Source organism: Ornithorhynchus anatinus, chromosome X5 (genome assembly GCF_004115215.2).
Source record: "Ornithorhynchus anatinus isolate Pmale09 chromosome X5, mOrnAna1.pri.v4, whole genome shotgun sequence".
NCBI classification, from domain to species: Eukaryota; Metazoa; Chordata; class Mammalia; order Monotremata; family Ornithorhynchidae; genus Ornithorhynchus; species Ornithorhynchus anatinus.
The window spans coordinates 22,911,907-22,933,566 of record NC_041753.1 but is presented as its reverse complement, the minus strand read 5'-3'; the positions used below and the strand labels follow the sequence as shown (position 1 = coordinate 22,933,566).

Here is a 21,660-nt window from a genome sequence, read left to right as displayed (position 1 = left end):
AGGGCGGCTCCCCCGTGACCAAAGCCGCTAGACTTCCCGGGCCAGGAATGCCGAAGAAGGTGTCCCTCACCCCCCACATGAAGGAGAGGGGCGAGGCGGTGATTGGGCAAGTGGAATCCGGAATCCCCAACAGCCCGGAAGAGCAGCGGATCCAGACTTGAGGCAGCCGGCTGGGTGCCGTTCCTGCCCAGAGCAGAGTGTCTCTGGAACCAATTCACTAAGTGAGGGACCCCAGGACAGTTGATCATCCCACTGCACTCCCTTGGGGCTGGGAGCTAAGAGCTTCGCCATATGTGAATAACCAAATACATGCAAGGCATACAAGCTTTCAGTTTGAGTGGAAGCAAGCTGCACTAGTGGGAAGCTCAATTTGCTGTGTGAGAATAACTAAATAAGTGTATTCCTTCCAAGAGAGCTCAATTAGAGTGTGAATATCTAAATAAGTGTATTCCACTCAAGAGAGTTGGATTCTCCACTTGCCAATAACTAAATAAATGTATTCCTCCCAACAGGGGAAGCTCAATTGGCCACGTGTGAATAACTAAATAAGTGTATTCCTCCCAAGCAGGAAACTCAATTTGCCATGTGTAAATAACTAAGTGTATTCCTCCCGAGAGAGAAGTTCAATTCTCCACATGCCTAAACAAGTGTATTCCTCCCAAGAGGGAAGCTCAATTCTCCGCATGCAACTAACTAAACAAGTGTATTCCTTCCAAGAGGGAACCTCAGTTCATTGTGTGAGAATAACTAAATAAGTGTATTTCTCCCGAGAGTGATGTTCAACTCGCCACATACGTATAATTATATAAGTATATTCCTCCCGAGATGGAAGCTCAATCTACCACAAGTGAATAACTAAACAAGTGTATTCCTCCTTAGAGGGAAGCTCGATTCGTCACGTGTTAATAACTAAATAAACGCATTCCTCCTGAGAGAAAAGTTCAATTCGCCAAGTGCAAATGACTAAATAAGTGTATTCCTGCCGAGAGGGAAGTTCAATTTGCCATGTGGAATAAATTGTGCGTGGTTCAACCTTTTTGACTCCGGTCTCTGTCACTCTCACCGTGCCGAATCTCCAAACTGTCCCCGCGGAATGGGTGACACCAACTCAATTGTATTCTCCCATTTCCATACCCTGCATCAAATAGGTGCTCAAGAAATACTATCGATCAGTTGATGACTACGTTTAACTACGTTTTACTTTTAACTCGTTTGATGAATTACTTTTTATTTTTAGTTCCCGGCTCCCAAAACAGTCACGTTTTTCAAAAACACTCCTTGCACCAAGCAGCCAGGTGGAGCTGAGCTCGGATATTTATCGTTAAATGATCATCTGTTGGCAGTATACTATATCTGGGTAATAACTGGAATCAAGCACTGTCTTCTCCTCTTGTTTTAGAGGAATGACTCACTTGCTACCAACAATTTATCGATGGAAATCCTGCATAGATGCCTTAGCTATTTTTTTAATTAATTGGAATGTTTTGATATATAAAAGGAAGCAAAATCTATTAAACAATTAGAAGGTTAAAAGAAACTAAGAGTATGAAAGAGAAAAATCCCACCTTTTTCCTAGTGAAATCTTGGAATTGGGTGGGGGTCTAATAGAAAGGATAATAGAAAAAGACAAAAAAAAACCAAAAACCAGCACATGGATTAGAAATTCTTCTGACTTGGTCCGTTTCAGCTGGAGACTGACCTCTCTGTGGACAGGGAACATGTCTACCAACTCTGTTATATTTTACTTTGCCAAGGGCTTAGTTCAGTGCTCTGCGCACAGTAAATGGTCAATAAATACGATTGAATAACAAGAATCTCTCTCTGCCTCCCTCTTTCTTCCCTCCCACATGGAAGCAACATGGTGTAGAGGATGAAGCATGGATCTGGGAGTCTGAAGGTCAAGGGTTCTAAAACCAGCTCCACCACTTGTCTTCTGTGTGACCCTGAGCAAGTCACTTCACTTCTCTGTGCCTCAATTACCGCATCTGTAAAATGGGGACTGAGACCATGAGCTCCACCTGGGACAGGGGCTGTGTGCAACCCGATTTGCTTGTATCCATCCCAGCACTTAGTAGAGTGCCTGGCACGTAGTAATCGCTTAACAAATGCCACAGTTAGTATTACACCACCAACTGAATCACTCCGAACATGCTAACTGGATTTTCTACAATGCCTTAGTGCCATCTACTGACCAATATACTCTTTTAGCCCTAGCATCATAAGCTGGTTTTCTGTCTAGTTCATTTTGACAGCAGTTTTGTGTTTTTCCTAGCAATTCCCTAAAAATAAACCTAGATAACCTCAACAATCAGAGCTGATTGTTCATTAGAATACAATGGGCTTCCATTTTCTCCAGGAGGCTCAATGTTTAATAAGGGATAAAATCATGACTCCTCTATGGTCCCTATCTCGCCAGACTGTAATCTTGGTACTGTCCTCTTTTTTTTCTTTTTTAATGGTCATCGTTAAGCTCTTACTATGTGCCAGCCACTGTGCTAAGCGCTGGGGTAGATACAAGCTAATCAGGTTGGATTAAGTCCATGTCCCTCGTGGGGCTCACGGACTCAATTCCCATTTTACAGATGAGGTAACTGAGGCACAGGAAAGTAAAGTGACTTGTCCAAGGTCATACAACAGACATATGGCAGAGCTGGGAATACAAGTCAGGTCCCCTGACTCTCAAGCCCCTGCTCTTTCTACTAGGCCACGTTGCTTCTCAACCCCTTGACTCATCTGTCTCATTCATCCCACATATTCAATCTGTCACCAAATCCTGTCGGTTCTACCTTCATGGCATTGCTAAAATCTGCCCTTGCCTCTCCATCCAAACTGCTACCCTATTGATCCAAGCACTTATCCTATCCCACCTTGATTACCGCATCAGTCTCCTTGCTGACCTCCCTTCCTCTCCTCACTCCAATTCATACTTCACTCCGCTGCACAGGTCATTTTTTTCTAAAAAAAAATGCTTCCCCACTCCTCAAGAAGCTCCAGTGATTGCCCATCCATCTCTGCATCACACAGAAATTCCCTAAAACGGGCTGTTGAGCACTCAATCAGCTCACCCCCTCTTATTTTACCTCACTGATCTACCACAGCCTCTCTCGCACACTTCCCTTCTCCAATGCTAGCTTACTCACTGTGGCCCGATCTTGTCTAACTCACTGCCGACCCCTTTTCCATGCCCTCCCCCTAGCCTGGAACTCCCTCCCCCTCTATATAATAATAACGATAATGATGGTATTTGTTAAGTGCTTGCTATGTGCCGAGCACTGTTCTAAGTGCTGGGGTAGATACAAGGTCATCAGGTTGTCCCACATGAGGGTCAGTCTTAATCCTCACTTTACAGGTAAGGTAAGTGAGGCACAGAGAAGTGAAGTGACTAGCCTAAGCTGATGAGGCAGAGCTAGGATTAGAATCCACAACCTCTGACTCCCAAGCCCGTGCTGTTTCCAGTAAGCCACGTCGCTTCTCCATATACACTACACCACCACTCTCCCCACCTTCAAAGCTTTATGAAGGTCACATCTCCTCCAAGAGGTCTTCCCCGATTAAACTCCCTTTTCTCTGGCTCCCTCTCCCTTATGTGTCATCTGTGCACTTGGACCAGTGAAATTTGGGCAACTGATATTTGCCCCACCCTCAACCCCACAGCACAGAGACAGAGGAGGTATTAGAACCAGGTCCGCTGACTCCCAAGTCTAAGGTTCTTGCTGCCAAGCTCAAAGTTGCAAAAACGTATATGAAAGGTCAGGCCCGAATATGATTATTAATCCTCAGGGAAAATTTTTCAGTAGAACAGGTTTACATCTTCACTGAAAGTCTGAGAATCACCCGCATGAACCCATGAACACTGATCAAGCATCTCTGGCAGCACATGGAAAAAAGGTTGTCATCTGCATCTGTCAAGAAAGAACGTTTTATGGACTAGATGGTATTCATTCATTCATTCAATCATTTATTAAGCGCTTATTGTGTGCAGAGCACTGTAGTAAGCACTTGGGAAAGGACAACTCAGATTAGTATTGGTATAGTAAATTGGTAATTAATTAATTGGTAATTAAATTATTTGGTAGATTTAAAAATCACCTGAGGCGATCTACTTGCCCACACCAGGCACTTTTATTTTTAAATGGTATTTAGAGTTTACTGTATAGCAGGAGTGGTTCTCAGCACTGAGGTAGATACAACATTATAAAGTCGGACATGGTCCATTCCCACATGGAGCTCACTGCCTTAATCACCATTTAAAAGAGGACGTAACTGAGGTGCAGAGAAGTTAAGTAACTGGCCAAAGGTCACACAGCCAACAAGTAGCGGAGCCGGGTTTAGAATCCATGTCCTCAGACTCCGAGTACCCGACTCTATCCACTAGACGGTGCTGCTTCTTGGCAAATGGTACACGCTCTCAATTAGTGATTTAGAGGCAGGGGAGAGAATGATGTTCAATCCACGTGGAAAGAGAAACAGAAAGCTGAATCGAGAGAGCTCGGGCATCTTCTGGGAAGGATGGACCACGGCGTCAACATGATATCAAGATTCTGACCAAACACATGGCTGATCGAAGAAGTGCAAGCGCCGTCTTTCAGTGGCATATCTGGAGAGGGGAATGTAATACCACAGGAAAAGCAAACAGCTGCTCTCCGGTGAGCTGAAATGAGATAACGGTAAATGGGGTGGATGGAAGAAACCGGCGTAAAGACATAAAGAAGCAAAAACTCCCAGGTTGTGGCAGAGCTGGCCACCGTTGAGGTGCAGCATCCAAAGTCAGATCACCCTGGCCCCGAGACGGTCATGAAACCGAGGCTGTGGACATTTTGGAACATAAAGAGGGAGACATGAAAAAAGTGACAGACGCTACAGCTCGAGAAAGATGATTCGTTCTGACGTCTGGATTTCCACCAGCGGCGCGCTGCAGAATGAGCACGGGAGCCGAGGAAGCGGACTGTGGAGGTGATCCAGGGTCGTGGGCTGGTGGAACGAGGTCGACGGAGGGACAGGGGAGGAAGACAGTTGAGTGCAGTGGGGAAGGCGTAGTTTAGAGCACAGGTTTGTGCATCAAGAGAAGGTAGGTTGGCTTTGGAAACCAAATGGGCCAAATGGGTAATTTTTGAAGATTGGAGGAGGGCTAGAAATCAGAGATCTCTCAGTGAGCGGGGTTGGTGGGGGGGCGGGGCAGTTGTAGGGCAGAGAAGGCAAGTGAAGAGGCTGCGGTCGCGGAGTGCGATTTCCGAGTTGGTGAGAATAGAGATCGTACAGTGACAAGAGATGATGAGATTGAGTGTGTGTCCAAGTAGGTGAGGGGGCGAGGTGGGGTGGAGAGGGAGGTTGTGGAGGTTATGAAGTGAGAGGACGAGGTCGGCGGGAACATCCACGTGGACGTTGAAGTCCCCGAGGATCGGAGATGAGACGGAGACAGAGAAGGAACATCAGAAAAGGATACAAGTCATTTAGAAAATGGAGCCAGATGGAAACGAAATATTTACCAGGACCGCGTTAAATTGTAAAAATATACCATTTATTTTGAAGAAATATATAAATATTATGAAGCAAAAAATTTGACACAGTTATAGAAATAAATAGTGCCTAAAAATAAAAGAATAATGCTACAATAAATAATGGTATAAATAGTCTACATTGAGGACTGCCTGAGACAAATTGCACGCATATCCTTCAAGGCCAGCTTTGGAATCCCTCTGTCAGAATCATATTCTCTCTGAAGGTTGGGCAGAATCGGGTTGGTCAATGGCATTTTGTTTTCAAGAAAAATTGACTGCCCAAATGGTGAATTTCCCCATTTTTTCTCCCGGTCCCTGGGAAGGATTTCCAACTGTCCACCCGATGGAAAATGGTGCCCGGACATCCTATCCGGCAAGGAATCCAGGGTCCTCCGAGTTAATTTATCCATCCTTAGTTCCGGAGCCTTCTCATGAACTGGAAGATGCACCTCCGGATTTGCGCTCGGACGATCTCCCAGGCGCAGCTGCTGTAGTCTTTGTCCCTCAGGTAGAGACTTATGCTTCTGAAGTAAGACTTCAGGCGCAGTCGGAGAATGTCGCTCCCCACAGAGGCCCATCTCGTATCCGTACCCTGCTCCGCGCACACCTCGAGCTCTTCTAGCTGCCGATGGAGTCCGTGGAGGAAATTCTCCACTTCGCTCTGGTCCCAACCAGTTTGGGAAAGATTTTGGCTGAAGATGGTGAAGATCTGCTGGAGCAGCTCATGGACGGCCACCGCCCGATTCCCCTCCTTGAACGGTCCGGCTTCCACCAATTCCTGGGGGAGTTGGAAGTCCTTCCTGTCCTTCAGACAAGACAGAAGAGATTTTCCCTGCATTCTGTCCAGCCGCTTTAAGCTCTGCTCCATACACACTGTGTGAAGCAGGCTACAGCTCAGAGAGACAGTGGAGGTGGAGACGAGCAGCACAAGGACAATTTGTATCAAACCGGCGTTGGTCATGATGAAGCGTCCTGCTGCTGCCTGCCCAGGTGCGATGCTGGATGTTGTGAACCCCTTGTTTCTCTGAGTATCTGTCTTCTCTGGGTCTCTATTAAATGCTGGGGAGATGAGCTGGGAATTTCACAGTTTTCTCTACCCAATGTATGCTCCATTTTTTTCTGTTTCCACTTTGGACTTTCCCTCTCTTTGGGGGTTACTTTCTGGTCTGCTAAAACCGAGGAAAGAAGAAATTAAAAAGGAAAAGTGCCTAATGGCAGAGGATTTCAGGAATCCAGGACTCATCTTCTCAGGTGCCTGGTTTTCCTTGATAAAACTGACCCTGATTTCCGCAACGTAGCCTCCGATTCCCACAGAGTGCCTTCAATTCAAGAAAAATATTAGGATAATTTTCAGCAATGCCATCCAGTCAGTCAGGCAATCATATTTATTGAGCACTTACTGTGTGCAGAGCACTCTACGAAGCTCTTGGGAGAGTACGATATCACAATATAACAGACACATTCCCCGCCCACAACAAGCTTACAGTCTAGAGGAAAGACAAGCTCGATGGATGTTTAAAATTGAAAAGGGCTCTTAAATGCAACTCTTCCAGAGAATTGCAAACAGATCGGGATCAATCTCCAGCTGGGACTTGTGGGAGTTACCCCAAGCGTTCAACACATAATGGAACACCTAGAGTTTAAGATGAGATGTGGGATACATGCACTTTCTGTTTAAAAAAAAAAAATGAAAAAGATCTGGGCAAACAAGGGTTGTTAATTCATTTCTCTAACATGGTTGTGAATATTGGAATTTTCTTCAGAATATAATGATCTACATAATGTAGATCATGGTATGAAATGTACTTTATTCAGGTCTGATTATGAAGAAAACACCTGTCTTATCTTGTGACACTAAACTATTACAAGCCTGGCCAGGAAGCATCTCTTAGGGAATTTTCTTTATTCTTTGGGAGCAACATTAAGAAATATTAATTACATTATTGCTGACAAAGTAGAAAATAACTCAAAAAGTGGAAATCAAAAAGTGTAAAAGAAAACGGATAGTAAAGAAAAGAGGGAAATGCCCAGTTCCTCTCCCACAGTATTTAACAGGGACCCAGGGAAGAAAGATACTCAGAGAACCGACTGGTTCGCAACATCCAGCATCGCACTTGGGCGGACAGCAGCAGAACGCTTCATCATGGCCAACACGGGTTTGGTACAAATTGCCCTCGTGCTGCTCTTCTCCACCTCCACCGTCTCTCTCGCCTGTCGACCGCTTCAGACGGCCGACGTGGAGCAGAGCCTGAATCGGCTGGACAGGATGGAGGGAAAATCTCTTCTGTCCTGTCTGGAGCACAGGAAGGACTTCCAATTCCCACGAGCGGTAGTCGAAGCCGGACTGCTCCAGAAGGGGAATCGGGCGGTGGTCGTCCATGAGCTGCTCCAGCAGATCTTCACCGTCTTCAGCCAAACTCTTTCCCAAACCGGTTGGGATCAGGCCGAGGTCGAGAATTTCCTCCACGGACTTCATCGGCAGCTGGAAGAGCTGGAGGTGTGCTTGGAGGAAGACACGGATCCGAGCCAGGCCTCCGTGGGGAGCGGCATTCTCCGACTGCGCCTGAAGAGTTACTTCAGAGGCATAAGTCTCTACCTGAGGGACAAAGAATACAGCAGCTGCGCCTGGGAGATCGTGCGGGTGGAAATCCGGAGGTGCATCATCCAGCTCGTGCAAACTCTCAGGAACTAGGGATGGATAAATTTGTTTGGAGGAATCTGGATTTGTTGCTGGTCAGGAATGTCTACTACCTCTGGACTACTTCTACCTCCAGGTGGAAAGATAGCGAAGACTTTCAAATGAGCGGAAATAAGTAGTGGGGGGATCCACCATTCAGGCAGGCTATATTTATTTAAAAAAAAAAGTGCCATAAGCTAATCAGAATCTGTCTAACCTTCAGGGCAAACTAGATGCTAACACGGGGACTAAGAAACTTCCTTGAAGGAATAGATCTACCTTTGGTATCATGGACTTTTCTATTTTGACTATTTAACCCATTATTTATTACGTATTTATTTTTATTTTTATATACTTTCAAATTTTAGGAATGTCTTTTTATATTTGATAATATTTATATTTTACTTAAAATAAATAAGTAAATCTTTTGAATATTCTGTGGTCTTGGTAAAAATTCCATTTCATTCTGGCTTCGTTTCATATTTATTCCAAATGCCTGTTCACCTGTACAGTCCTAAACTGTAGGTTTCAGAATGTCACTGGGAAGGTCACAGTTCTTTTGGACTGCGTTTATGAATGTGACCGATAAATCCAGTCCACCCCTCTGACAAATGGCCATGCGAATGGTCGAATTTGCAGGGAGGTGGAGAAGCTGTTGCCGAGGGAGAGGGGCTAAAGGACTCTCCCAGCCCAGGAGTGACAGCAGCAAAGAAAGAGGAATTTGACAGAAGGAATCTGTTAAGTGTGACTGTCTGGTGAAACTCTGGGCTAGCCTTTCTCAGGCTGCAGAGTTATGCCAAGATGGTTCCACGATGGCTTGGTAGACTTTGCCTCTCCCGAGGTAGTGCCTGATTTCTATATTCCCCAAATTCCATAATAAACCCCAAATGAGTGAGATTTTCCTCTGGGACCTCAGGCATCTCTACTCGGTATTTTTTTCCTTCCAAAACATCTTCTGGGGTTGGGGTGTCACAGGGAGCTGCAGTTACACTGAAATGACAGAAGAAATTGTGTTGAACTGAAAAGTGCATTGGGGAGGCGGATGGACATGGTGTTTGGGAAGGGCAGATGCAGGGACACAAGGATTGGGCAAGGCAGATTCGGCCTCAAGGATATAAAGGAAAATGTTCCTTCATAGAACAGAGAGAATGAGAGGCCAATGCATAGCTGGGTGATAGTGGCAAGAAAAATGTTGTAGCACCTCACACTGGTATCCCATGTGATGACCAGGCAAACCCACTCTCACCCTGCTTTGTGCCAGCCCCTCATCCTCTGTAGCCCAACCTGGCCCCTCTTCTCTCTACTCTTGAAAACCTCCCTATCCCTTCTCCCACTGTGGCTTTTGGAACACTCCCCACCCCACCATTTCCTTGAAGGTGAAGCTGCCTTGTCAATCCTTTTGTCCCTGCATCTGCCCTCCCCAACTGCCAGGTCCATCTGCCCTCCACTCCTCTTCCCCTCCCGCCACCCCAGTGTCATACTCCAATCTCGTCTATCTCGCCCCCACCCCCTCGCCCATGTCCTCCGTCTAGCCCTCCCTTCTCAAATTTGACAATTACTCTCCCCTCTGCCCCTTCAAAGCTTTATTGATGGCCCATCTCTTCCAGAAGGGAGGCCTTCCCTGACTAAGCCCCACTTTTTTCTTCTCCCACTCTCTTCTGCATCACCCAGACCTTCTCCCTTTATTCATCCCCCCTCCCAGCCGCACAGCACTTTTGTACATATCTGTCATTTATTTATTTACGTTAATGTCTGTCTCCCCTTCTAGACTGTAAACTCCTTGTAGGTAACGAATGTGTCTCTTTCTTGTTATATTACTTTACTTACCCAAGCGCTAAGTACAGTGCTCTGCACACAGTAAGCATTCAATGAATGAAACTGAATGAATGAACTTTTGATTCAATCCAATTTCTTCTTCCATAACCACAGCTTCCTGGGGCACCCCAACCCCAGAAGATGTTTAGGAAGGAAAAAAATTCCAAGTAGAGATGTTTGAGGTCCTGGAAGAAAATCTCACTCATTTTGGGTTTATTACGGAACTTGGGGAATATAGAAATCAGGCACTACCTCAGAAGAGGAAGGAAATTTGAACTCATCTCCAGTGAAAGAATGGGAAAGGAAACCTAAGAGTGAAACACAGAGAATCACCAAATCTGGGGTGACGTGAGGAAAACAGGTGAAGCGATGTGTTTGTACACCTCTCTGACCAATGGCCTTACAGGTGTCAAAACCTGCAGGGAAGCTGAGCGGCTGTTGCCGATGCCCGGTCCCTGGTCCTGGGAAGACTCGCGGGAGCCTGGAGCTCGATGAGCCAGGTCCCAGGAAGAGGAGGGTGTTTCGACTCTGCCCGATTGAGGGGAGATGGAGGCTGGCTTGTTTGTGAGACAGGCCGGGACTCTGGAGGATCAGTTTCACACCGGAGGCAAGATAGGGGTGGAGAAAGAGGGGGTGGGGGCAAGAGGGCGACCTTGTTATTTAAAGTTAGGAGCGAGCCCGTCGGACGATTCCATAAAGCACCGTCTAATGGGGTCATCCCGAAGGATTATGCTCGTATAGTAACATTTCGTAGAGCAAAGCCTACCAAGCCATCGTGGAACCATCTTGGCATAACTCTGCAGCCTGAGAAAGGCTAGCCCAGAGTGTCACCAGACAGTCACACTTAACAGATTCCTTCTGTCAAATTCCTCTTTCTTTGCTGCTGTCACTCCTGGGCTGGGAGAGTCCTTTAGCCCCTCTCCCTCGGCAACAGCTTCTCCACCTCCCTGCAAATTCGACCATTCGCATGGCCATTTGTCAGAGGGGTGGACTGGATTTATCGGTCACATTCATAAACGCAGTCCAAAAGAACTGTGACCTTCCCAGTGACATTCTGAAACCTACAGTTTAGGACTGTACAGGTGAACAGGCATTTGGAATAAATATGAAACGAAGCCAGAATGAAATGGAATTTTTACCAAGACCACAGAATATTCAAAAGATTTACTTATTTATTTTAAGTAAAATATAAATATTATCAAATATAAAAAGACATTCCTAAAATTTGAAAGTATATAAAAATAAAAATAAATACGTAATAAATAATGGGTTAAATAGTCAAAATAGAAAAGTCCATGATACCAAAGGTAGATCTATTCCTTCAAGGAAGTTTCTTAGTCCCCGTGTTGGCATCTAGTTTGCCCTGAAGGTTAGACAGATTCTGATTAGCTTATGGCACTTTTTTTTTTTAATAAATATAGCCTGCCTGAATGATGGATTCCCCCCCCACTTATTCCCGCTCATTTGAAAGTGTTCGTTATCTTTCCACCTGTAGGAAAAAGTAGTCCAGAGGTAGTAGACATTCCTGTCCAACAACAAATCCAGATTCCTCCAAACAAATTTATCCATCCCTAGTTCCTGAGAGTTTGCAGGAGCCGGAAGATGCACCTCCGGATTTCCGCCCGCACGATCTCCCAGGCGCAGCTGCTGTATTCTTTGTCCCTCAGGTAGAGACTTATGCCTCTGAAGTAACTCTTCAGGCGCAGTCGGAGAATGCCGCTCCCCACGGAGGCCTGGCTCGGATCCGTGTCTTCCTCCAAGCACACCTCCAGCTCTTCCAGCTGCCGATGAAGTCCGTGGAGGAAATTCTCGACCTCGGCCTGATCCCAACCGGTTTGGGAAAGAGTTTGGCTGAAGACGGTGAAGATCTGCTGGAGCAGCTCATGGACGACCACCGCCCGATTCCCCTTCTGGAGCAGTCCGGCTTCGACTACCGCTCGTGGGAATTGGAAGTCCTTCCTGTGCTCCAGACAGGACAGAAGAGATTTTCCCTCCATCCTGTCCAGCCGATTCAGGCTCTGCTCCACGTCGGCCGTCTGAAGCGGTCGACAGGCGAGAGAGACGGTGGAGGTGGAGAAGAGCAGCACGAGGGCAATTTGTACCAAACCCGTGTTGGCCATGATGAAGCGTTCTGCTGCTGTCCGCCCAAGTGCGATGCTGGATGTTGCGAACCAGTCGGTTCTCTGAGTATCTTTCTTCCCTGGGTCCCTGTTAAATACTGTGGGAGAGGAACTGGGCATTTCCCTCTTTTCTTTACTATCCGTTTTCTTTTACACTTTTTGATTTCCACTTTTTGAGTTATTTTCTACTTTGTCAGCAATAATGTAATTAATATTTCTTAATGTTGCTCCCAAAGAATAAAGAAAATTCCCTAAGAGATGCTTCCTGGCCAGGCTTGTAATAGTTTAGTGTCACAAGATAAGACAGGTGTTTTCTTCATAATCAGACCTGAATAAAGTACATTTCATACCATGATCTACATTATGTAGATCATTATATTCTGAAGAAAATTCCAATATTCACAACCATGTTAGAGAAATGAATTAACAACCCTTGTTTGCCCAGATCTTTTTCATTTTTTTTTTTTAAACAGAAAGTGCATGTATCCCACATCTCATCTTAAACTCTAGGTGTTCCATTATGTGTTGAACGCTTGGGGTAACTCCCACAAGTCCCAGCTGGAGATTGATCCCGATCTGTTTGCAATTCTCTGGAAGAGTTGCATTTAAGAGCCCTTTTCAATTTTAAACATCCATCGAGCTTGTCTTTCCTCTAGACTGTAAGCTTGTTGTGGGCGGGGAATGTGTCTGTTATATTGTGATATCGTACTCTCCCAAGAGCTTCGTAGAGTGCTCTGCACACAGTAAGTGCTCAATAAATATGATTGCCTGACTGACTGGATGGCATTGCTGAAAATTATCCTAATATTTTTCTTGAATTGAAGGCACTCTGTGGGAATCGGAGGCTACGTTGCGGAAATCAGGGTCAGTTTTATCAAGGAAAACCAGGCACCTGAGAAGATGAGTCCTGGATTCCTGAAATCCTCTGCCATTAGGCACTTTTCCTTTTTAATTTCTTCTTTCCTCGGTTTTAGCAGACCAGAAAGTAACCCCCAAAGAGAGGGAAAGTCCAAAGTGGAAACAGAAAAAAATGGAGCATACATTGGGTAGAGAAAACTGTGAAATTCCCAGCTCATCTCCCCAGCATTTAATAGAGACCCAGAGAAGACAGATACTCAGAGAAACAAGGGGTTCACAACATCCAGCATCGCACCTGGGCAGGCAGCAGCAGGACGCTTCATCATGACCAACGCCGGTTTGATACAAATTGTCCTTGTGCTGCTCGTCTCCACCTCCACTGTCTCTCTGAGCTGTAGCCTGCTTCACACAGTGTGTATGGAGCAGAGCTTAAAGCGGCTGGACAGAATGCAGGGAAAATCTCTTCTGTCTTGTCTGAAGGACAGGAAGGACTTCCAACTCCCCCAGGAATTGGTGGAAGCCGGACCGTTCAAGGAGGGGAATCGGGCGGTGGCCGTCCATGAGCTGCTCCAGCAGATCTTCACCATCTTCAGCCAAAATCTTTCCCAAACTGGTTGGGACCAGAGCGAAGTGGAGAATTTCCTCCACGGACTCCATCGGCAGCTAGAAGAGCTCGAGGTGTGCGCGGAGCAGGGTACGGATACGAGATGGGCCTCTGTGGGGAGCGACATTCTCCGACTGCGCCTGAAGTCTTACTTCAGAAGCATAAGTCTCTACCTGAGGGACAAAGACTACAGCAGCTGCGCCTGGGAGATCGTCCGAGCGCAAATCCGGAGGTGCATCTTCCAGTTCATGAGAAGGCTCCGGAACTAAGGATGGATAAATTAACTCGGAGGACCCTGGATTCCTTGCCGGATAGGATGTCCGGGCACCATTTTCCATCGGGTGGACAGTTGGAAATCCTTCCCAGGGACCGGGAGAAAAAATGGGGAAATTCACCATTTGGGCAGTCAATTTTTCTTGAAAACAAAATGCCATTGACCAACCCGATTCTGCCCAACCTTCAGAGAGAATATGATTCTGACAGAGGGATTCCAAAGCTGGCCTTGAAGGATATGCGTGCAATTTGTCTCAGGCAGTCCTCAATGTAGACTATTTATACCATTATTTATTGTAGCATTATTCTTTTATTTTTAGGCACTATTTATTTCTATAACTGTGTCAAATTTTTTGCTTCATAATATTTATATATTTCTTCAAAATAAATGGTATATTTTTACAATTTAACGCGGTCCTGGTAAATATTTCGTTTCCATCTGGCTCCATTTTCTAAATGACTTGTATCCTTTTCTGATGTTCCTTCTCTGTCTCCGTCTCATCTCCGATCCTCGGGGACTTCAACGTCCACGTGGATGTTCCCGCCGACCTCGTCCTCTCACTTCATAACCTCCACAACCTCCCTCTCCACCCCACCTCGCCCCCTCACCTACTTGGACACACACTCAATCTCATCATCTCTTGTCACTGTACGATCTCTATTCTCACCAACTCGGAAATCGCACTCCGCGACCGCAGCCTCTTCACTTGCCTTCTCTGCCCTACAACTGCCCCGCCCCCCCACCAACCCCGCTCACTGAGAGATCTCTGATTTCTAGCCCTCCTCCAATCTTCAAAAATTACCCATTTGGCCCATTTGGTTTCCAAAGCCAACCTACCTTCTCTTGATGCACAAACCTGTGCTCTAAACTACGCCTTCCCCACTGCACTCAACTGTCTTCCTCCCCTGTCCCTCCGTCGACCTCGTTCCACCAGCCCACGACCCTGGATCACCTCCACAGTCCGCTTCCTCGGCTCCCGTGCTCATTCTGCAGCGCGCCGCTGGTGGAAATCCAGACGTCAGAACGAATCATCTTTCTCGAGCTGTAGCGTCTGTCACTTTTTTCATGTCTCCCTCTTTATGTTCCAAAATGTCCACAGCCTCGGTTTCATGACCGTCTCGGGGCCAGGGTGATCTGACTTTGGATGCTGCACCTCAACGGTGGCCAGCTCTGCCACAACTTGGGATTTTTTGCTTCTTTATGTCCAAGTAGAATTCCAAGTAAAAAAAATTCCGAGTTGAGATGCCTGAGCTCCGGGAAGAAAATCTCACTCATTTTGGGTTTATTATGGAACGTGAGGAATATAGAAATCAGGCACTACCTCAGAAGAGGAAGGAAGTTTGAACTCATCTTCAGTGAAAGAATGGGAAAGGAAACCTAAGAGTGAAACAAAGAGAATCACCAAATCTGGGGTGACGTGAGGAAAACAGGTGAAGCGATGTGTTTGTACACCTCTCTGACCAATGGCCTTACAGGTGTCAAAACCTGCAGGGAAGCTGAGCGGCTGTTGCCGATGCCCGGTCCCTGGTCCTGGGAAGACTCGCGGGAGCCTGGAGCTCGATGAGCCAGGTCCCAGGAAGAGGAGGGTGTTTCGACTCTGCCCGATTGAGGGGAGATGGAGGCTGGCTTGTTTGTGAGACAGGCCGGGACTCTGGAGGATCAGTTTCACACCGGAGGCAAGATAGGGGTGGAGAAAGAGGGGGTGGGGGCAAGAGGGCGACCTTGTTATTTAAAGTTAGGAGCGAGCCCGTCGGACGATTCCATAAAGCACCGTCTAATGGGGTCATCCCGAAGGATTATGCTCGTATAGTAACATTTCGTAGAGCAAAGCCTACCAAGCCATCGTGGAACCATCTTGGCATAACTCTGCAGCCTGAGAAAGGCTAGCCCAGAGTGTCACCAGACAGTCACACTTAACAGATTCCTTCTGTCAAATTCCTCTTTCTTTGCTGCTGTCACTCCTGGGCTGGGAGAGTCCTTTAGCCCCTCTCCCTCGGCAACAGCTTCTCCACCTCCCTGCAAATTCGACCATTCGCATGGCCATTTGTCAGAGGGGTGGACTGGATTTATCGGTCACATTCATAAACGCAGTCCAAAAGAACTGTGACCTTCCCAGTGACATTCTGAAACCTACAGTTTAGGACTGTACAGATGAACAGGCATTTGGAATAAATATGAAACGAAGCCAGAATGAAATGGAATTTTTACCAAGACCACAGAATATTCAAAAGATTTACTTATTTATTTTAAGTAAAATATAAATATTATCAAATATAAAAAGACATTCCTAAAATTTGAAAGTATATAAAAATAAAAATAAATATGTAATAAATAATGGGTTAAATAGTCAAAATAGAAAAGTCCATGATACCAAAGGTAGATCTATTCCTTCAAGGAAGTTTCTTAGTCCCCGTGTTAGCATCTAGTTTGCCCTGAAGGTTAGACAGATTCTGATTAGCTTATGGCACTTTTTTTTTTTAATAAATATAGCCTGCCTGAATGATGGATTCCCCCCCCCACTTATTCCCGCTCATTTGAAAGTGTTCGTTATCTTTCCACCTGTAGGAAAAAGTAGTCCAGAGGTAGTAGACATTCCTGTCCAACAACAAATCCAGATTCCTCCAAACAAATTTATCCATCCCTAGTTCCTGAGAGTTTGCAGGAGCCGGAAGATGCACCTCCGGATTTCCGCCCGCACGATCTCCCAGGCGCAGCTGCTGTATTCTTTGTCCCTCAGGTAGAGACTTATGCCTCTGAAGTAACTCTTCAGGCGCAGTCGGAGAATGCCGCTCCCCACGGAGGCCTGGCTCGGATCCGTGTCTTCCTCCAAGCACACCTCCAGCTCTTCCAGCTGCCGATGAAGTCCGTGGAGGAAATTCTCGACCTCGGCCTGATCCCAACCGGTTTGGGAAAGAGTTTGGCTGAAGACGGTGAAGATCTGCTGGAGCAGCTCATGGACGACCACCGCCCGATTCCCCTTCTGGAGCAGTCCGGCTTCGACTACCGCTCGTGGGAATTGGAAGTCCTTCCTGTGCTCCAGACAGGACAGAAGAGATTTTCCCTTCATCCTGTCCAGCCGATTCAGGCTCTGCTCCACGTCGGCCGTCTGAAGCGATCGACAGGTGAGAGAGACGGTGGAGGTGGAGAAGAGCAGCACGAGGGCAATTTGTACCAAACCCGTGTTGGCCATGATGAAGCGTTCTGCTGCTGTCCGCCCAAGTGCGATGCTGGATGTTGCGAACCAGTCGGTTCTCTGAGTATCTTTCTTCCCTGGGTCCCTGTTAAATACTGTGGGAGAGGAACTGGGCATTTCCCTCTTTTCTTTACTATCCGTTTTCTTTTACACTTTTTGATTTCCACTTTTTGAGTTATTTCCTACTTTGTCAGCAATACCAAATTAATATTTCTTAATGTTGCTCCCAAAGAATAAAGACAATTTCCTAAGAGATGCTAAAATTTCCTAAGAGATGCTTCCTGGCCAGGCTTGTAATAGTTTAGTGTCACCAGATAAGACAGGTGCTTTCTTCATAATCAGACCTGAGTAAACTACTCTTCATTGTGAGTGTGTAGATTCTTATGTTCTGAAGAACTGAATTCCAATGTTCATCACCACCTTAAAGAAATGAAATATCAATCCTTGCTTGCCTGGATTATTTTTCTTATGGTAAATGTAAGTATCCTATGACTCATCCCCAATGTTGGATGTTCCATTATATATTGAACGCTTGAGGTGAAAGTAACTCTCCTTAGTCCCTGCTAAACCCAGATTTGTTTCCAAAACTCGGTAGAAGTTACAATTGATAGCACTTTTCAATTTTAAACATCCACTGAGCTTGCCTTTCCTCTGGATGGCATTAGTGAAAATTATACGGATTTTTTCTTGAATCGAAGGCATTTTGTGGGAATCGAGAGCTACGTTGTGGTAATTAGGGTCAATTTTATCAAGGAAAACCAGGCACCTGAGAAGATGAGGCCTGGGTTTCTGAAATCTTCTGATATTTGACCCTTTTCCATTTTATTTTCCATTTTCTTTGATTTTAGCAAAGTGGAAAATAACTAAAAAACGAGGACATTACGAAGCGGAAGGAAAACAGGGATAGTGAAAATAGCAAAATTCCCAGTTCATCTCTACAGTATTTAAAAGAGGTGCAAAGAAAGATACTCAGAGAAACAACGGGTTCACAACATCCAACATCGCACTTGGGCGGGCAGCAGCAGAACGCTTCATCATGGCCAACACGGGTTTGGTACAAATTGCCCTCGTGCTGCTCTTCTCCACCTCCACCATCTCTCTCGCCTGTCGACCGCTTCAGACGGCCGATGTGGAGCAGAGCCTGAATCGGCTGGACAGGTTGGAGGGAAAATCTCTTCTGTCCTGTCTGGAGCACAGGAAGGACTTCCAATTCCCACGAGCGGTAGTCGAAGCCGGACTGCTCCAGAAGGGGAATCGGGCGGTGGTCGTCCATGAGCTGCTCCAGCAGATCTTCACCGTCTTCAGCCAAAATCTTTCCCAAACCGGTTGGGATCAGGCCGAGGTCGAGAATTTCCTCCACCGACTCCATCGGCAGTTGCAAGAGCTGGAGGTGTGTGTGGAGAAAGACACGGATCCGAGCCGGGCTTCCGTGGGGAGCGGCATTCTCCGACTGCGCCTGAAGAGTTACTTCAGAGGCATAAGTCTCTACTTGAGGGACAAAGAATACAGCAGCTGCGCCTGGGAGATCGTCCGGGCGGAAATCCGGAGGTGCATCTTCCAGCTCATGAAAACTCTCAGGAACTAAGGATGGATAAATTAGGTCGGAGGAATCTGGATTCCTTGCCGGATAGGTACCTTCTATCTCTATCATCCATTTTCCATTTGGTGGAAGGTTGCAAATACTTCCCAATGAGGCGGAGAAAGAAAAATGGGGAAATTCACCATTCAATCAGTCAATTTTTCTTGAAAACAAAGTGCCATTCACCAACCAGATTCTGTCCAACCTTCAGAGAGAATATGATGCTGATACAGGGGTTCCAAAGTTGGCCTTGAAGGAATCTGAATCTGTCTAATTTGCCTCAGGCAGTCCTCATTGTAGACTATTGGGGACATTATTTATTATAACAGTTTTTATTCTTATACGCTATTTATTTCTATAACTGTGTCGATTTTTGTGTTTGATAACATTTATATATTTCCTCCAAATAAATTGTGTATTTTTACAATTTAACGTCGTCTGGGTAAAAATTTTGTTTCGATCTGGCTACATTTTCTGAACGAACGACTTTTAACCCTCTCTGACATTTCTTCTCCTTCATCCCGTCGCGATCCTCGGGAACTTCTGCGTCCCTTTGGAGGTTCCTGCTGCCCAACCCGCTGACTCCTTCCTCTCACTTCATAACCCCCGCAACTTCCCACCCCGCCCCACCTCACCTGCTCACCTAACAATAATAATAATAATAACGATGGTGTGTGTTAAGTGCTTACTATGTGCCAAGCACTGTTCTAAGCACTGGGGTAGATACAAGGTAATTAGGTTGTCCTAAGTGGGGCTCACAGTCTCAATCCCCATTTTACAGATGAGGTAACTGAGGCACAGAGAAGTGAAGTGATCTGCCCAAAGTCACACAGCTGACAAGTGGCAGAACTGGGATTAGAACCCAGGACCTCTGACTCCCAAGCCCGTGCTCTTTCCACTAAGCCACGCTCCTCCTACTTGGGCACACACTCGATCTCATCATCTCTAGTCACTGGACGATCTCTACCCTCACCAGCTCTGAAACTTCACTCTCCGAACACAACCTCCTCACTTGCCTTCTCTGCCCGGGGAGATCTCTGATTTCTAGACCTCCTCCAATTTTCAAAAGTTTTCATGCCTCACTTGGTCTCCATACAACCTACCTTCTCTTGAAGCACAAACCGTGTTCTGAATTTCGGCTCTCCCCCTGAGCCCTCTTGCTCCCCTGACTCTCCGTCGACCTCTTACCACCAGCCCACAGCCCTGGATCGGCTCCACAGTCCGTTTCCTCGGCTCCCGGGCTTGCCCTTCAGACCGCTGCTGGTGGAAATCCGGATGTCAAGCCGAATCATCCATCTCAAGCTGTGGCGCCTGGTGCTTTCTGCAGTTCTCCCTCTTTTTGCCTCGGAGTGTCCACAGCTTCGGTTTCACGAATGTCTCTGGGGACGGGATGATCTGAATTTGGATCCTGCATCTCAACTGTATCCAGCTCCTGCCGCATCTTAGGGGGCTTGGTTTCTTTGTGTCTTTACAACAATTTATTCCATCCACCCAGTTTACCATCATCTCACTTCAGCTCACCGGAGAGCAGCTATTTGCATTTCCTGCAGTCTCACATTCCCCGTTCCAGATTCGCCACTGAAAGTTGGAGTTTACACTTCTTTGATCAGCCGTCCACTTGGTTAAATTCTTGTTGCCATGTTGACACCACGCTCTGTCCTTCCCAAACGATATCCTAGCTCTCTCGATTCAGCTTTATGTCTCTCTTTCCATCTTGAACATCATTCTCTGGCTCGCCTCTAAGTCACCGATGGAGAGTGCGTAGCGTTTGCCGAGAAGCAGCGTGGCCTAGTGGACAGAGCCCGATATCCAGAGTCAGAGGACCTGGATTCTTAAACCTGGCTCTGCCACCTTGTCAGCTGTGGGACCTTCAGACAGTTACTTAACTTCTCTGTGCCTCAGTTACCTCATCTCTAAAATGGGGATTAAGGCTGTGAGCTCCATGTGGGAAATGGACCGTGTCCAACCTGACAGTCTTCGATTTACCACAACGCTCAGTACCGTGCTTGGTACATAGTACGCTCGTAATACCGTTAAAAAAAAATTAAATGTGTCCGGTATGGACAGGGAGACCGGCTCAGGTGTTTTTAGGCTACCCTCTAGTCCGTAAAGCACTTCTTCATCTGAGACGCAAATCGCAACCTTTTTTCCATGTGTTGCCGGAGATGCTTCATCAGTGTTTATGAACTCCCATGCGGGTGATTCTTGGACTTTCAGTGAAGGTGTGAACTGGTTGCTTTGAAAAAATTTCCCAGAGGCTTAATAACCCTATTCTGACCTGACCTTGGAAATACCTTTTTGCATCTCTGAGCAAAGAGCTTAGACTTGGGAGTCAGAGGACATGAGTTCTAATATCTCCCCCACCCCTGGCCCTACATGACCTTGGACAAGTCACTTAACTTCTCTGTGCCTCAGTTTCCTCATTGTTCAAATGGGCATAACATACATACTCTCCAAGGGCTGGCAACTGCGACCGACCTGACTCCATTTTATGTACCCCGGTGCTTAGTACAGTGCTTGGCACACAGTAAGAACTTAACAAATATGATAGTTATTAATATTAATAATAATAATAATAATGTTGGTATTTGCTAAGCACTCACTATGTAAAGAGCACTGTTCTAAGCACTGGGGTAGACACAGGGGAATCAGGTTGTCCCACGTGGGGCTCACAGTTTTTTAATCCCCATTTTACAGATGAGGTAACTGAGGCACAGAGGAGTTAAGTGACTTGCCCACAGTCACACAGCTGACAAGTGGCAGAGCCGGGATTCGAACCCATGACCTCTGACTCCAAAGCCCGTGCTCTTTCCACTGAGCCAGGCTGCTTCTCTATTATCACGATATATTATTGCTGGCAGCATAAAAGAGGTGGATAAAAGTCGTACCCAAACGGCCAAGGTCTTTACAGAAGACTTGAAGCTGCGTAACCTGGTAGAAAGAGCACAGGCCTGAGAGTCAGAAAGATCTGGGTTCTAATTCCTCCTCTGCCACTTGGCTGCTGTGTGGCCGTGGGCAAGTTACTTCCCTTCTCTGTGCCTC

At 46.4% G+C, this 21,660-nt stretch overlaps 6 protein-coding genes across 6 annotated transcripts; 3 read left to right on the top strand and 3 right to left on the bottom strand.

Annotated features, from left to right (window-relative positions):
- Positions 1–5,910: 5,910 nt before the first annotated feature.
- Positions 5,911–6,572, bottom strand: LOC114807967 (interferon epsilon-like). Its single transcript, XM_029054938.1, has one exon. The coding sequence runs from the start codon at positions 6,457–6,459 to the stop codon at positions 5,911–5,913; it is 549 nt and encodes a 182-aa protein (XP_028910771.1). The 5' UTR covers positions 6,460–6,572.
- Positions 6,573–7,521: 949 nt separating this feature from the next.
- On the top strand, positions 7,522–8,190 carry IFN1 (type I interferon 1). The gene has a single exon (NM_001242709.1). The coding sequence runs from the start codon at positions 7,522–7,524 to the stop codon at positions 8,188–8,190; it is 669 nt and encodes a 222-aa protein (NP_001229638.1).
- A 3,371-nt stretch (positions 8,191–11,561) lies between these two features.
- On the bottom strand, positions 11,562–12,230 carry LOC114807941 (interferon tau-2-like). Its single transcript, XM_029054848.1, has one exon. The coding sequence runs from the start codon at positions 12,228–12,230 to the stop codon at positions 11,562–11,564; it is 669 nt and encodes a 222-aa protein (XP_028910681.1).
- A 1,062-nt stretch (positions 12,231–13,292) lies between these two features.
- Positions 13,293–13,841, top strand: IFNK (interferon, kappa). Its single transcript, NM_001242707.1, has one exon. The coding sequence runs from the start codon at positions 13,293–13,295 to the stop codon at positions 13,839–13,841; it is 549 nt and encodes a 182-aa protein (NP_001229636.1).
- A 2,646-nt stretch (positions 13,842–16,487) lies between these two features.
- Positions 16,488–17,156, bottom strand: IFN3 (type I interferon 3). The gene is given in 1 exon segment (NM_001242710.1): positions 16,488–17,156. A coding segment is annotated over 1 exon segment (669 nt).
- Positions 17,157–18,075: 919 nt separating this feature from the next.
- On the top strand, positions 18,076–18,624 carry IFN4 (type I interferon 4). The gene is given in 1 exon segment (NM_001242711.1): positions 18,076–18,624. A coding segment is annotated over 1 exon segment (549 nt).
- Positions 18,625–21,660: the final 3,036 nt, after the last annotated feature.

What these genes read in the sequence shown, in the direction of transcription:
- LOC114807967 (XM_029054938.1), bottom strand. Translation starts at nt 6,459, where the DNA reads ATGACCAACGCCGGTTTGATACAAATTGTCCTTGTGCTGCTCGTCTCC.
- IFN1 (NM_001242709.1), top strand. Translation starts at nt 7,522, where the DNA reads ATGCCCAGTTCCTCTCCCACAGTATTTAACAGGGACCCAGGGAAGAAA.
- LOC114807941 (XM_029054848.1), bottom strand. Translation starts at nt 12,230, where the DNA reads ATGCCCAGTTCCTCTCCCACAGTATTTAACAGGGACCCAGGGAAGAAA.
- IFNK (NM_001242707.1), top strand. Translation starts at nt 13,293, where the DNA reads ATGACCAACGCCGGTTTGATACAAATTGTCCTTGTGCTGCTCGTCTCC.